Source organism: Euprymna scolopes, chromosome 7, assembly GCF_053919585.1.
Source record: "Euprymna scolopes isolate OS-2025 chromosome 7, ASM5391958v1, whole genome shotgun sequence".
Lineage (NCBI taxonomy): Eukaryota > Metazoa > Mollusca > Cephalopoda > Sepiida > Sepiolidae > Euprymna > Euprymna scolopes.
The window spans coordinates 153,661,880-153,677,190 of record NC_136488.1 but is presented as its reverse complement, the minus strand read 5'-3'; the positions used below and the strand labels follow the sequence as shown (position 1 = coordinate 153,677,190).

At 29.3% G+C, this 15,311-nt stretch overlaps 1 protein-coding gene across 1 annotated transcript in view; it reads left to right on the top strand.

The window, feature by feature from the left end:
• LOC145280193 (translation initiation factor eIF2B subunit gamma-like) overlaps positions 1–15,311 on the top strand; it is a 42,425-nt gene that overhangs the window by 21,035 nt on the left and 6,079 nt on the right. Inside the window, exons 6-9 of the mRNA XM_080131958.1 lie at positions 595–684; positions 5,278–5,420; positions 7,400–7,581; positions 8,913–8,990. Of these exons, the coding sequence (XP_079988084.1) occupies positions 595–684; positions 5,278–5,420; positions 7,400–7,581; positions 8,913–8,990 (493 nt within the window). The remainder of the gene's footprint in view (positions 1–594; positions 685–5,277; positions 5,421–7,399; positions 7,582–8,912; positions 8,991–15,311) is intronic.

Here is a 15,311-nt window from a genome sequence, read left to right as displayed (position 1 = left end):
ACGATAGCATTAACAGATTCCTGGCACCATTACAAGGGTTATCTATCGTTTCTTGAGATTGAAAAGAGATTACAAAAAAAATAACAACAAAATCCAGACATTAATAGTAACAGATTTTCCAGTCAGTTGGGAGAGGGAGAATAATATGATAGCCTAATGGATACTGTTATGAACTATGAAATCTGCTTTGCCTTGTTTGAACCTGATGTGATCATTTATACACTTAGTAAAGGTATGAACCCATTTCTTCTTCAGCTGTGGATAAAAATAACAACTTGTGTTCAGTTAATTGCTTACAATGAATCATTTACAATAAGTGCTGTTTCTGCAATTAAAGTAAGAAAATAAATTTGTGGTTTTAAACACAAGCCAAATAATTTTACCCATAATTGGTAGGAATTAAGATGTAAAAAAAAAAAAAAAAAAAAATATCAAATAGCAAACTTAATTTGATTGAATTCTAAATGAGAACCTTATATTTTACTCTCCTTGTACCATATATTATATAATGTTGATTAAGTTTCATTGAGCTAATATTGTATTGAAGTATTTTTGTTCTACATCACAAAGTGAAAGTTTTTTTTTTTTTTTCAGATGCCCATTTGTGAAATTAAGGAACGACTTGACTGACTGCCACATGTATTTTCTAAAAAAGTGGATTTTTGATTTTCTCTTGAACAAAAAGTAAGCAATGTTTACATGTTTACCAAATATTAAAATGGATAAGATTTATTGATTAAAATCCTTGGTTACCTCTCCCCTCCCTAAGAAAATGAGATTCCATTTTTTTTTTTTTTTTTAGGTGATTATTACATATGAAATTTGGCTAAAAGTGAAAACAAAAAAACAATTCTTTTAAAATTTAGCGTGCAGGATCAGTTTTGTATATAAACTAGGAGACCGCCTCGTGTTACCCGGTCATAAAATATGCATATTATATTTTAATACATACAGAAATTGAGACATGTGCATGTGAGTATTATGTTTTTTCTAAACAGTTCCGTTCTTGCCAGTAAAAAAATAAATATTTGAGCTGAGATTGAAACTAAAACCTAAAGATAGTGATTCAAGTATGATAACTATTTGGCCAGCATGACACGCTTTCTCAAAAAGTGTTTTCAAACTGACTCATACTTAACATAAGGAATCTGTAATGTTAACCATTCATGCATGCATGATCATGAAATAGTTAGCAAACAGAGAAAATTCCAATGATTCTTACATACTAATTTTTCAATTTTGACTCCTTAGAAGCTCTTTTTTCTAGATGAAACCTATTAAAACGTTTTCCACATATCTGAATAACCTATATACCAAATTTTAAGTTTGTAGATTAAGAATGCATTGAGTATATAGGTTAAGAAGTGTCCTTACACACACCAACATTCTCACTTTTATTGATATATATATTTAACGTAAAATGATCCCTCATTTCCAAGTTATTCCAACTTTTTATGGCAGTTATCTAAAAAATTTTATCACAAAGTTTGAGTAACAAGGTTATAAAACCATATGTAATCATTTAAAAAAGTACACCCTTTTCTCTAAAAAAATAAGAAAATGTATAGAATTTATCTCCCATGACAGAAAGGAAACATTTTTTATCTGCTCTAAAATGCTAGAATGGACCAGAAATGGGGGGGGGGTCATTTTACATTAAATTTATATGAAAAACTGATCCTCCACTCTAAATTTTAAAAAGTGTTTTCTTATTTTATTTATTTTTTTTTTCATCCATCAAGTTTTTCTAGGTGTTCATACATACTTACGTTCCCCCCAAGTAGAATCTCATTTTTATTTTTTGGGGTTGGGGTGGTGATGCTGAGGTTGTTACTCTGCAATAATACCAAAAATGTTAATTGCTACTTTTTTCAATTTATTAATTAAAAAAAATACATTTTATATTTATTTATTCATTTTTACTTTCACATGATATTAGGGACTACTGTCATAGGAGCAAAATTTATGGATGGGTAGGGGCAACATGGGTGGAGAGTTGAGCAGCCAGATGTTTGTTCACATTACATTTAAATTTCTGCATATTGTTACTGTAAAGAAAGGAGAAGCAGGAATACAATTCCAAAAGCAAGCAGTCTGAGGAAAGAAACTATGAAAGTAAAAAAATCTGCTAGCATCTCAATACAATACACATATGTTTGATATTGAAGTTGCATAGATTTATGATTGCTAGAAAATAAAAAAAGAATGACATTGATTTTGCATGGCTTAATATTTGGTCATATTCTGCTAACATACTTCCTAACTTCTGGCGTAACACTATCAGAAGTAGAGACAAGGCAAATCAATTCCTTTGCTTTTTTTCTCTGACGCCTATATCTCCCCTGTGCATGTACTCTTTTTTTATTATGTTTTTCCAATCTTTCTTTTTTTATTTAATAATTATTGAAGAGTTTTTTTCGGTCTTATTTTAATTAAGAACTATTGAAATTATTTTATTTTCCTTTTACTGAAAGCACTTTTTAGAATAATTTTTTTTTAACTATTTTGGAATATTATGTATTGGATGCATTTTTTTATGTTTAATAGTTTATTATTTTGACTTTGATAATTTCATTTGTTATGTTGATTTCCATAATTTTATTTTTACACTTTGATAAACATATTTATTATATAAATTCAAATAAAAAAACTTTTATTTTTAAAAATTAAAAAAAAAAAAACGTATTTTCATAATTTCATAAGCATACTAACAAAGATCCTTATGTTTCACGCGGGACTTTGCTGTATGCTCAGGTATCCGCTTTACAGGCATCCTTGCAATAAGTGGATGTTGTAAGAACAATGATTGCTTAAGGTGATTAAAATTTGTGACTGAAATCTGTTGTGCATATCTGAAAAGGGAAAGTATTATCTTAAATTTTTCAAAAGATTTATATACATCTCAAGAACAAAGATTCTTAATGATCCGTTACATTGGTTTTGGCAGCGTTATTCTGGAAGGTCAAAGTTATGAGATACAATGCATTAAATTTTGGTCTATGTTAGGGACTACTATCATGCCACATTTCATCAAGATTGGTTGAAGGAATGGGGGTGGAGGAGGGTGATCTGTTTCAAATTCACAAAGAAGTTGGCTGCCACCATGGTGGCAGCCCCCAGGATGGTGTCAAACTCTAACTTTTTGTGCACCATCCTTAGGTGAGTGAGTTTATGAAGAGGCGCATCAAATATGACTTTAACCTTTTACCTTGAAAAATTGTGTGCATCATCCCTAGGTTGGAGACCATCATACCAGGTTTGGTCATGATCAGTCCAGTGGTGTGGACTATAGGAGAGTTGTTGTACATGCAGACACACATACATGAATGCTACTACTTTATACATATAGATTTCTTATAAAATTTTGAATAAAATAAAAACTTTTATTTTTTTAATTTTGTTAATAAAAGTGCAAATAAAGACTAAATGTCTTATTTTTATTTGTATAAATTTATTAATTTTTTGATGTATACTTTTCAATAATGTCCTTTTCTTATATTATATTTCAATAAATTACTTCATAGTAGAAATACTGAAGAACAATAAAAGTGAAATAACTGATTCCGGTAGCACTATGCTAGAAGTTAGGAAGTATGTTAGCTGACTATAACCTAATATTTTAATGTTCATTTTTTTGTTTTTTCCTTTTTTTCTTTGACTTCTGTTTTTTTTTATTTGTCTTCACTTCTGTTATTTTTGTACAATGAAACCAATCCTGTAAGAATGTAAAAAAAAAAAGAAGTTAAATTTGCCACACATATTTCATCTATTCTAATATAATATTAAATCTCTGAGTGTTTCTTATTACACCACTAGTTTTTTAACTTATAATTCACAAATCTATAAATATAAAAGCGAAAATGTATGTTTGTATCTGTGTTCGCTTTTTCTGTATGTCTACAAAAGGCTTTTTTCAGAGAAGCGGTCGGTCGCTTCACAACTTTTTAAAACTTTTTATATCACATATAAATCGTAATATCTCAGAGTTAACAACAAAGCTCGCCTGTCTATTTAATTTGCTCGATTTCGGGAAGATAAATATTCAACATTTTTCGCTTGCTGCATGTGGGTTAGTCTTTTTCCTATAATATCTTGTTAACCACCTGAAGAAGTCTAGAGAAATAGTTTGCTGAAACGTGGTGAAACCACAACACCTATGAAGATGAGAATAACAGTTTGCAAATAAATAAATATACTAATGAAATACATCATAAAATTTTTAAATATTTATTAAATAAAAGCTTTATCAATGCAATGACTAAATTGTTTAAGGAATGTATTACTACTTACATATAAAAGGTACTTTGTGTGTTTGTGTGAGAGAGAGTGTTTACTATGAACTCCAAAATAACTGGGACGATTTTTTAAAAATTTCATTTAATTGTAATTTATGTATCTGGAACTGCTCTTAGATAGATTTCATATCAAAATGCCTCTGATAAGTATCAATAATTGAAAAAATCCGATTAAAGAAGGAACAGTTCAATTTTAACACAAGTTAACACCCTTATACAGCCTAACTTCATAAATGCATTTGAGAAATTTTATCACCGCACAAGCAGAAAAACTTGGCATATAAAATCAATAGTAGGTTCTTTTATAAGACTGGGGCACATTTGAAATGAATTTTTCTGTTTAGAGCACAATTGAACCATGATACTTGACTTTTGCATTTTAAACTTCAATTCAAGCTGCTATGTTTAAAATAATTTTATAAAACCAACAGTAGGTTCTCTACAGTGCAATGTAGACTACATTGTATTGTGGACTAAGTCACTGTGAGGAGGCATGTGAAGCTTCCCTTTGGTGGGTCCTCAACTAGAACAATCAATCGATTTAAATGAAAAACGCGCAATTTCACAGATTTCGATAACAAAGTATTGGAAGTGTGAAATATTCATTGATTCTTATTCAATCCCAGGCAACCCCAGGTCTCCATGTTAGTAGAATATAAAAAAAATTGCATATATTGAAAAAGAACACTTTCAGTCCCACACAGTAACATAGACTTTTCGATCAAGTGGGGTGTGGAGAGTGTTTGTATAATGACCTAATGGATACTGTCATGAACTATGAAATCTTCTTTAAAAAGGTTAGATTTAAAATTAATTGCAGACAAGTTTCTCTAATATATATTTTGTGTGAAGTTTTAAAAAAATTACTTGTTTACAATGAGGATTATGACTCAAAAATGGATGTTCAATGAAAACTATTAATAAAAATATTTTTGATAAAGCTTACAAATTATGATGTACATTACTTTTTTTTATTTCTTAGGAGCATGAGTACCTTAAAGGGAGATTTGATTCCTTATTTGATTAATAAACAGTTTGCAAAGCCGCCACAAATAGAGAAAAATTTAAATTTTGACAGTTTGGAACCTCAACTTGGATTAAATATGTCGGATACACAAAAAAAAGGTATATAATTTTTGTATTCTTTGAATTTTATATATGTAACTAACAGTAACTACCCAGAATATCAGCATAGCACAATTGTGTATATTTACCTATATTTTTTTTTTTTTTTTTTTTTTTTTTTTACAAAGTGTTTTCTTTTCTTCCATTCCATAATGTTTTCTTTTTTCTTCCAAAATATTTCTAAAACTTTTTGCATTCCCACCAGTATGAACAAATACAATTACGTCCATTTTTTTTAGTAAAATTTGAAAATAATTCTGACTCAAAATATTTTTTGGAAGGAATTTAATTGAATTACATTTACACTTAACAGAATGCTGTCGATAAGGCCATGAATTCGTCAGCTTTAACTCCATGCAGAGAGGTACATCCCCCCCCCCCTGAAAACAGAGCCATCCATTGGCTGTGGTTGGTGATCTCTGATACCATAGAATGGAATCCTGGTGGCTAGGCATTCATCTACTTTGGCCCTTACTTAGCTAGATGGGAAGTTGAAATCCAATTAATCTGCTGGTCACGTCATGCCCTTGTATCTATAAGTTCATCCCCAGCCACAGTATTTTGTCTGATTCTTAAAAAGGTCAAAACCTCATTTTTTTTTCCCCACAAATTGATACTAGAAGGCGGTGATTGAGGGTCAGTCACGTTGAGGACAAAAAAGATTACCAATGTTAAGAAGTAATGTTTTCTGAGAGCATTACTTCTCTTTCTCAGTAGAATTCCTTTCTAAGAGTAATGTTCTCACTTTCATTGTAAAATTTCCTTCTACAAGCAATTTATTCTTGTAATATAAATAATTATTGCACCTATAGACTCATATTTCACAACTTTTTTTGCCATTAAATAACTCACAGATGATTGATATGATGTAAAACAAACCAAACCAAAATATGCTGAAATGACCCAGAAGAAAAACTGATAAATCAGAATCAAATATTGATTTTGTACAAAAAAACTATCAATGACAAAAAAAAAACCAATAAAGCGACTGAAGATATTCAGAATTTTTCCACAAAAGTTTCCAAATATTTAAAAAGTAATGCCTCCTATTTTCATTTCATTCAAATGGATCAGAGAGGACTGCAAATTGCATTGTTATGATGACAGAAATTATGCATTCATGATCTTAAAGTTTCATCTTTTAGATCATGATGGTGTGAGACTAATAAAGCAGATATTAATGGTGTGAGACTAATAAAGCAACCTCTGTTATGGACATGCGTCAGAAGCAGAGATGCATCATAGAATTCCTGGCAAAAAGTCACTCGTTTTAATGGTACCACTCCCGTCTTTGAAACTCTTCAACTTTTTGTAGTTAAAAAATAGGAAGCTTTACTTTTGAAATGACAGTCGTATGACAAAGCATGCTCCAGGCGCCCATGCATAGCCATAGTTCATCACTAGCAAAGATGCATTGAGAATGGTGGTGACTATGTTTAAAAGAATTAACTCTGGAACATCACTACTCTCGTCTTTGTAGCTCTTTAACTTTTTGAGTTAAAAAAAATGTAGGAGGCTTTACTTTTGGAACTATATAATGTTTAGCTTCATTCTATTTTAAATGTTGCGAAAATGCTAAAAATGTTACCAAAATTTTATTTTATGCACTCAACTTATTTTTTAACATTAACATTTAAAGAGAGTAGAAAGTGGATCTTGGGTTTACGTTCGACAGCTGTACAACTCTCACTTCCCTTATTTAGTCCTTTAGTTCTCATATTCCAGGAGTGATCAATATAGGAAGAATTGTTGTGTTATGACTCGAATGTATTCCATCTAACAATTATTATTGGCAAATTTATGACCTTGAACTAATAATTTTTCTTTTCTTTTTCTTTTTTTTTTTTTTTTAGCTCTTTACATCAAGTGGCTTCATGCCTTGTTCAGAGTGGTTTCCATAAAACTTTTTTTTTTTCTTACAGTAATGTCATTTTTCTTAATCATATTTAAAAAATTTCTTTTAAATTTTAATTTTTCAGATATTTTCAGTTGTATTCCACCAGACATCATGGCTGAAACAAAGAAATTATCACTCAGTTCTTCACATCCAAATAATTATTTAATTCGTGATGAGAAAATCCTTTGCTTGGCTCACATACAAAATTCTGGTTTCTGTGTCCGAACAAATACGGTAGCCAATTATACTGAAGCGAATAAACAGGTATATTTCATTGTTTTATGTCATATCAACCCTTTGAGATTTTTAAAATTCTCTCTCTCTCTCTCTCTCTCTCTGTCTCTCTCTCTCTCTTTTATGCTCTTTGATACTGGTCACATCAAGTTAAAATATTGTTATATGTTAACTGTATTACTATTTTATTTTTTAAGTAGTGATTGATTCATTAGCAATCGAATACCAACAACATCGAATATGCATCAATATCTATATGGGTTTGTGCATAACACTAAGGGAGGTAATTCAGTAAATATTCAAGCAAAATTATCTCTAACCTTTAATATAATAATGCCTTCTTCAATATCTGTATAAATATTTGCATAACATAAAGAATTAATCTGGTGTATATTCAAGTCTTTTGTTTTATTGCATTTTTACCCCAAATAAGGCATAGTGCCACTTTGATGTACGGGGCTATTATCTGGGACATAATTTGCAAGGGTACTATGTAGGGAGTTGAGCAGCAAGATGTCTGTTTACATTACACTTGAACATGTCAGGAAAGCAGGGACCCAAAAAAGAATTCCAAAGTCAACCAGTCCTAAGGAAGAAACTATTAGAGTTTCTATTCTGGAGATCTCTACTGTGTAGGGGTATGTCAGGAGTATTTATGTCAAAGGAGTATATCATCTTGCACCCCGAATGGGGTGTGAACATCCTAGGTTGAGAACCTCTTACTCTAGATGAAAATTTAAAATCTTCAAAAATAAATTAATTTTCCTTCAAAGAATACAGTGTATATTGTAATGTTTTGAAGTTGTGGCTAAATACATGGTTGGATTAAATATCTTCAGCCATATATTTAATGGCTACAGTACTTAACCCTAAAATGAAAGCAAGGAGTTAGTACATTGCAAAAGAAAATAAACAAAAAAAAAACACAAATGAGTAACATATAGCCAATACCCTATTTTTCATTTAAACTTTTCTTGTACCCCTGAAACATTGTCTCGCACCCTCAGAGAATGAGTGCACCCCAGGTTGGAAACCCTTCATCTAGCTAAAGATTGACTGTATTTGCTTGGGAGGAAGCCAATTCAATCTAACCAAAGTGAAAGCCATTATAAAAACTAGTAAGTGATTTTTGAGATGCAATCTGTGCAGAGTTGTCTCCCCTAAATTAGCTAAGCTAATTCTTGTTGATACATTGGCTCAAATTTCTAACTTTGAAAAGAGCTTTTCACCAATTCATTTTTACTATTTGGGCTACAATTTACCTAATATTTCAATTTATTTTTTTGTTTTTTATTTACTATATGTATATATGAAAAAATTTTTTTTAAATATTAACAATAATGTTTGTTTTCTTTCAACAGATCTACGACCATTTCGAGGCATTGGCACCAGATCTAAAAATTCCAAGAGTTCCTAAAGCATATGAAAATGTCAAAATCGTATGTTCAAAATATTTTAGTTTAGTTAAGCATTTACTCTTACTCGTTTCATTTGCACTAAAAAAATTTCCTTCATGTGATTTGCAAATCTCTAATCCTTTCTAATGTGATTACCTTAAGCTTGTAGATGTAGTTAAAAACCCTTTAATTATGTTGTTCGAAAAGTAATGACCGTTTTCAGACACAAACATTTATTCAATCAGTTTACATGGGACTCATTTATTGAGATTTTTTTTTTTTTTTTGGTGTCAATTTGATTCGGATTATAATACGAACACCAAGTATCTCAGACACTTTGACATGATGTTTCTGAATTTTTTTAGATAAAGCTTGATAATTTGGATTATTTGGACTACCGTTCTCATCTTGAGTATTATTCGCAAAACGTTTTGGCTGATGTAGCCTCCGACTTTTTTCAGGTGTATTGTGTCAAACTCAGGAATCTTTCTGTTGAACTTGGGAATCTACACAGAATTTCGAACGGAATCCACAGGTGTAGTATGCTCTCATTTCCTCAGTTATGACCAGGTAGAAGTCTTAAATAATTTGAAGAATACAATTGTGAATTACTTGAGACTTTTACTCAGATCATGACTGACTGAACAAGAGCATGCTATTCCCATCAGTTAAATAAAGGGTTCCATTCGAAATTCTGTACAGATTTCCTGAGTTCAACAGAAAGATTCCAGAGTTTGACAAGATACACCTGAGAAGTTTGGCAGTTAAATTGGCCGAAATGTTGTGTGAATAATATTCAAGATGAGAACGGTAGTCCAAATAATCCACTTTGACATGGGTTTTGTTCAAAGTTATTTTACAAACATTCATTGTCAAGAAAGAGTGTATGGCTGTCCTTTACTTTCATCTTAATGGTTCTAATTTCCATTTCTGAAACCACGAATCTGTCCTGTCCATTTACTTGTAGACTCTTCTCTTGATATTGGTTGCTGTTTGCGAAGCAATATGAACTCTTGCAAGAAAAATTTATGCATTTCTTCTTTTTCATGTTCATTATTAACAGCTTACATGTTTAAAAATTATATCTTAAAATTAATTATTTTAAATTAATTAAAGAGTATGTGCCTACCCACAATTCCACCTATATTAAAAAAAAAGCAAATAAATAAAGAAAACTCTCTATGATAGACATACCCGAGACAGAAAAAAATACCATATTCCAAAAATCATATAGATTGATCATGTACTTTTATTTTTATAAATAAAATAATCTTTAGTGCTTAATAGGATTCATAGGCACTACAACAAAAATCTTGCAAGTTTTAATTATTTTGAGTTATCTCCCTTTGTTTATTGTTTTTCTTTTTTTTTTTTTTCAAAATGGCCCCATGAAACAATTGCTCCTTGGTTAGCCATAAAATTTGATTTTCCTAGTTAAAAGTTAAACTACTTGATTAATTTATGTGATTTTTGGAATATGTTATTTTTCTTTTCGACATTGGTATGGATATCATACAATTTTTTCTTTATTTTTATTTTTTATTTCTTTTATATCTTAATAAAGAGAGAATTACGGACAGACACCAAAGAGTACATTTTAAATATTAAGCAGCAAAAAATCTTGTATAAAAGACACTACAAAAATGATAACATAAATCAACTGTTTTAAATTGATTTTAAAAAATCGGTCCTTATTTTTCAAGCAACCTAATAGAAAAAGAAAAGAAAAATATTCTGTTGCATTCAGCTGTATTCCTGTCACTTTTGGACCTATTAATTGCTCTTATTGGAGTATTGCCAAAATTTAGAGAGATGTAACAAGATTCAGGTGGTTGTAAGTATGAGAATTTATTATAGAACTCTGGTCAGATGCATCAGTTGGTGTACAATGCCGGAACTGATAAAAAAAAAAACATTAAAGATAGTAGATCTATGTATGGGAGCGTATAATGTGTGCATTGGTAAATAGATTGTATCACTGCTGAGGTGGAGGTGTTAAAACTAAACGGGGAGGGAGGGGCATTATTACAGCATATGATCTTCATAAGTGAATGATTGGAGAGTATTTCAGTCATAACTAATGGTGAAGGTTAGAGCTGGATTCATGTCTTTCTGAATGGTAATATGGATGACAAAAAAAAATATAACATCTGTCATGAAAAACAAACGAAGCGCAGATCTGAAAGTAAATCTTTTTATTTGATAGTCAAACTTTCTGAGATCATTGAACACACCTCAGATTAACTTCAATCATTTCTGCATAAATAGTTATTAATGTAACCTCTAACCTTCAAGTGTGTCGTTTCAAACTTAGGAATTTTTATGGTAAACCCAGTAAACTGTATAGAATTTCAAACTGAACTTTTTATTTAATCTGCAAAGGTAGATTGTTCTCATTCTGTCAGCCCTGATGAGTAGAAAGTATTAATTTATGTTACTTTTTGTTATTATTGCCTGTAGTAAGGATTGAACCTTCAACCTCTAAAAGACCGTCTCTTAGAACGGGATCATTGCTTTTATCCGTTGTGCCACCTGTCTATGTAGATAATTTAATTATGAACTTTAGGAGCTTTAAATCTAATCTTGCTTTAAATGTGTAGCATTACATATTAGTGTGAGGATAATTATTCAGAATCGGGAATCAGAATTATCCAAACTTTTTGGGGTATCTGAATCGGTATCCAAATGGGAGAAATTTATGCATATTTTCCAATGCCAAAAACGATTCCTTAAATTATTTTTTTTGATTTGATTTTATTTAAAACAAAACCTCTCACTTCTAGTAGTAAAAATAAATTATAAATATTTATCGATTTTGAAACTACCAGTGAAGCTAAAATCTATAGATCATCCCTCACAATTGTATTTTTACGTTTGAGAAAATATGTGCACATTTAACATGTGTTTTTACAGTAATAAAAAAATGCGACTTTATAGTTAAATATTTAGAGATTCATAAAGAATCAGAATTGGTAATTGTATCGAAACCAAAAAAACAAAAAAAACTATTGAAATTGTCCCATCACTAATATATATATATATATATATATATATATATACATGATTTTAAATTTAAATTCATAAAAATATTAAACCATGCCTCATGCTTGACATGGCAAAATATTTTTCTCCTCTAAAATTAAAAAAGTTCTTCAATTTTCAATTTTTTTCTTGCTTGATGAGATCAATAATGATCAAAACGGTCTGCACCTCGTAGCAAGATATGACGGTAATCGTGAAGAAAGAGAGAGCCTGTTTCCTCCGTTTGACTATAGGTGGCGTTACTGTCTGTCCACCCAGTTACGGAAGCACAAAATGTATATAATGCCACCCTTGAAATAAAAATAAATGTTTTTGTTATATTTTAATTTTAAACATGGTTTTTTTTGGGGGGGGGGGGGTGCAAACATATTTAAGTTTTGTTTTTTGTTTTTTCAAACATATTTACGTTTTTTTTTTGTTTGTTTTTGCAAGCATATTAAAGTTTTATTTTTCCAAACATTTACGTGTTGTTGCTTGTTTATTTTAAAACATTTACGGGTTTTTTTTTGTTTTTTGTTTTTTTTTGCAAGCATAAACTAAATATTTTTTAAATATTTTTCTTTTTGAAAAGTTTGCTTATGCACTTATTGGTACCGCGCTATTTTTTAATAGTAGTTTCACGTAAGATTCAGGTTTTACAATATCCTTTTTCAAATATATATATATATATATATATATATATATATATATATATATATACTTGCGGAAAAGGTAAAATAAGTGCAGAAAAATTAAGAAAAAAGGGGGGGGCCATAAAAAAGATAAAAGAAAAAACGTTGATTTTTTTTATTATTATCATAAGAGCGTAAAAAATACTCGCGGAAAAACGGTTGTACCCATAAATATGTTTAAAAGAAAAATATAGCAAAAACATTTAGTTTATGCTTGCAAAAAAAAACGTAAATGTTTAAAAATAAACAAACATCAAAACGTAAATGTTTGGAAAAATAAAACTTAAATATGTTTGCAAAAAAATAAAACTTAAATATGTTTGCACAAAAAAAAAAAAAGAAACATGTTTAAAATTAAAATATAACAAAAACATTTATTTATATTTCAAGGGTGGCATTATATACATTTTGTACTTTCGTAACTGGGTGGACAGACAGTAACGCCACCTATAGTCGAACGGAGGAAACAGGCTCTCTCTTTCTTCACGATTACCGATATGACTATATTTACAGAAAGAAAATAAAAAAAATTTATAATTTGCTCTCTTTGATCGAGCACTATCAATGACCCTTGTTGGAATTCAATGATTCTTATCTTATGAATATTTTTCAACCTAGCATGTAAAACGGACGTTAAACCGTAGATAATGATATTGAAACGAATAAAATAAAAGGAGTAATTCTGGAGATATTAAAAAAAATTAGGTATTGATTTTTTTTATAAAGATATATTTTTTGTAATCTGTAAATGTAATTAGGTTTTTTTAGAGGGGATGTTATTCTGAAACTGAATCATTTTGAAAATCTGTCTATGTGTATTTGAGCGATATCAGATGTGTATTAGCTAAATCTGTTTCTTTCAGCTGTGGACATAATTGTCGTTCAGAATATACACTTGATTCTATAAAATTTTAATTCTGAATTTTCTCACAAAATCTTGCCCTCTTTTATATCTTTAAAAATTTTACATTTACAGTTTTCTGTAAATGATTACATCTATGAACTAAAGATTACAATATGTTAATACATTTTCTTTACTTTCATGAAAGTTTTATTTGGATTTTAATTTTGCGGCATGGCTTCTGTATATTGTTTTCTCTTCAATAAGTGTTTTTATTCTTGTGATTGAAACATTTTCTTTTAACTGAAAATATAATGAAAACTACAATGATAATGAAAGGATGAACGATTTTGTTTGAAAAGAAATCTCTATGAGCGAATCTTTATTTCTTACGTTTGCAGATTGCAGTCGATAATGATCATCTCTTTGGTTGTATTTCCACAAAATTTAATCTAAACATGTCTTTGAAATATTTCTCATTTATTGATTTTTTTGACAAATTTCTATTCTGCTTAACTTGGGACAATTTGGATATATCTTGATATGAAGATGTATCATATTTTTTTATCGAATTTAACATGGTTTGTGGTGAATTATCCCATTTTTGATTGTGTTAATTATTTAAACTGCTTCAAACAAAATCATATATCAAAGTCAGGGTTGTGAATTCTTTGATAGAAGCGTTGATTAAATTTTAAAATAAATTATGTATGAGATACGTTTGAAAGCCAAATTACAATGCAATATTATGAAAAATAGACACATATTTATTTGTTTAAAATTAATATTTTGGAGTTATACTCCTTCCTCAGAATTTTATACTTTTTTTTTTCTTTCTTCAGCATTTCAAAATAACACCGCAGGCAGACGACATGCAGACTTTTTACTAATTGATTTTTTTTTCTTCAACTTAACGTCATGGCAAGAGAGAAAAAGAAAAGAAAAAAATTGTATAAATTTCTGAAGGAGGAGTATAACTCCGAAATATTAATTTTAAACAAATAAACATTTGTGTATTTTTCATAATATTACGTTGTAATTTGGCTTTCAAACGTATCTCATACATATTTTATGTTAAAACTGTATCTCATTATTAAGATATCAGCTAAAGATTATTATTAAAAATCATATCATATTGTTAAGATTATGACATCAGTTTATGATTATGAAGTACATTTTGTCCAACAGCATGTTTTTCACTGTTACACTGTTTTTATTTGCATACATTGAACAGAAATTCATAAAGCTTACATTTTCTGAATCTTAGAATTTAAAAAATAATTTTTTTATTAAAAGGGGAAATTTTTAAATGATTAAGATTTTTCACATATTTCCATTTTTATGGTCATAATGAGCTACAAATTTATGGTAAATAAAAAATAATTTTTTAAAAAATTCTGGCTGGAATCTGATAAATCCATCATTTAAAGATTAAGCAAAAACTTTCATAAAAATATTTGATGCTTATGCATTATAATTGGATATCTAAAAAAAAAAAATTTTTTTTTTTTAATGTATTTTAAGTAAAACCAATTATGTAATTATGTGTCATGTCAAAATGCGTCTAAAATTAAAAAAATAACGATTGAGTAGAAGATCTACTAAAACTAAGTTTTACAAAGAAAAATTATCGATCCGCCATTTTTTAACTTGAAATAGCGAAAGTTAAGTGAAAACAAGGGAGATAAGTCAGTTTGTCATACGGAATAGACTAAACTGTTAAAACTGCATTATTTAGTTAATTTTTTTTTTTTTTTTGTGTGCATGTGATTATTTTTGTTCTCAGTAATTTTTGGAATTTGTACTAAT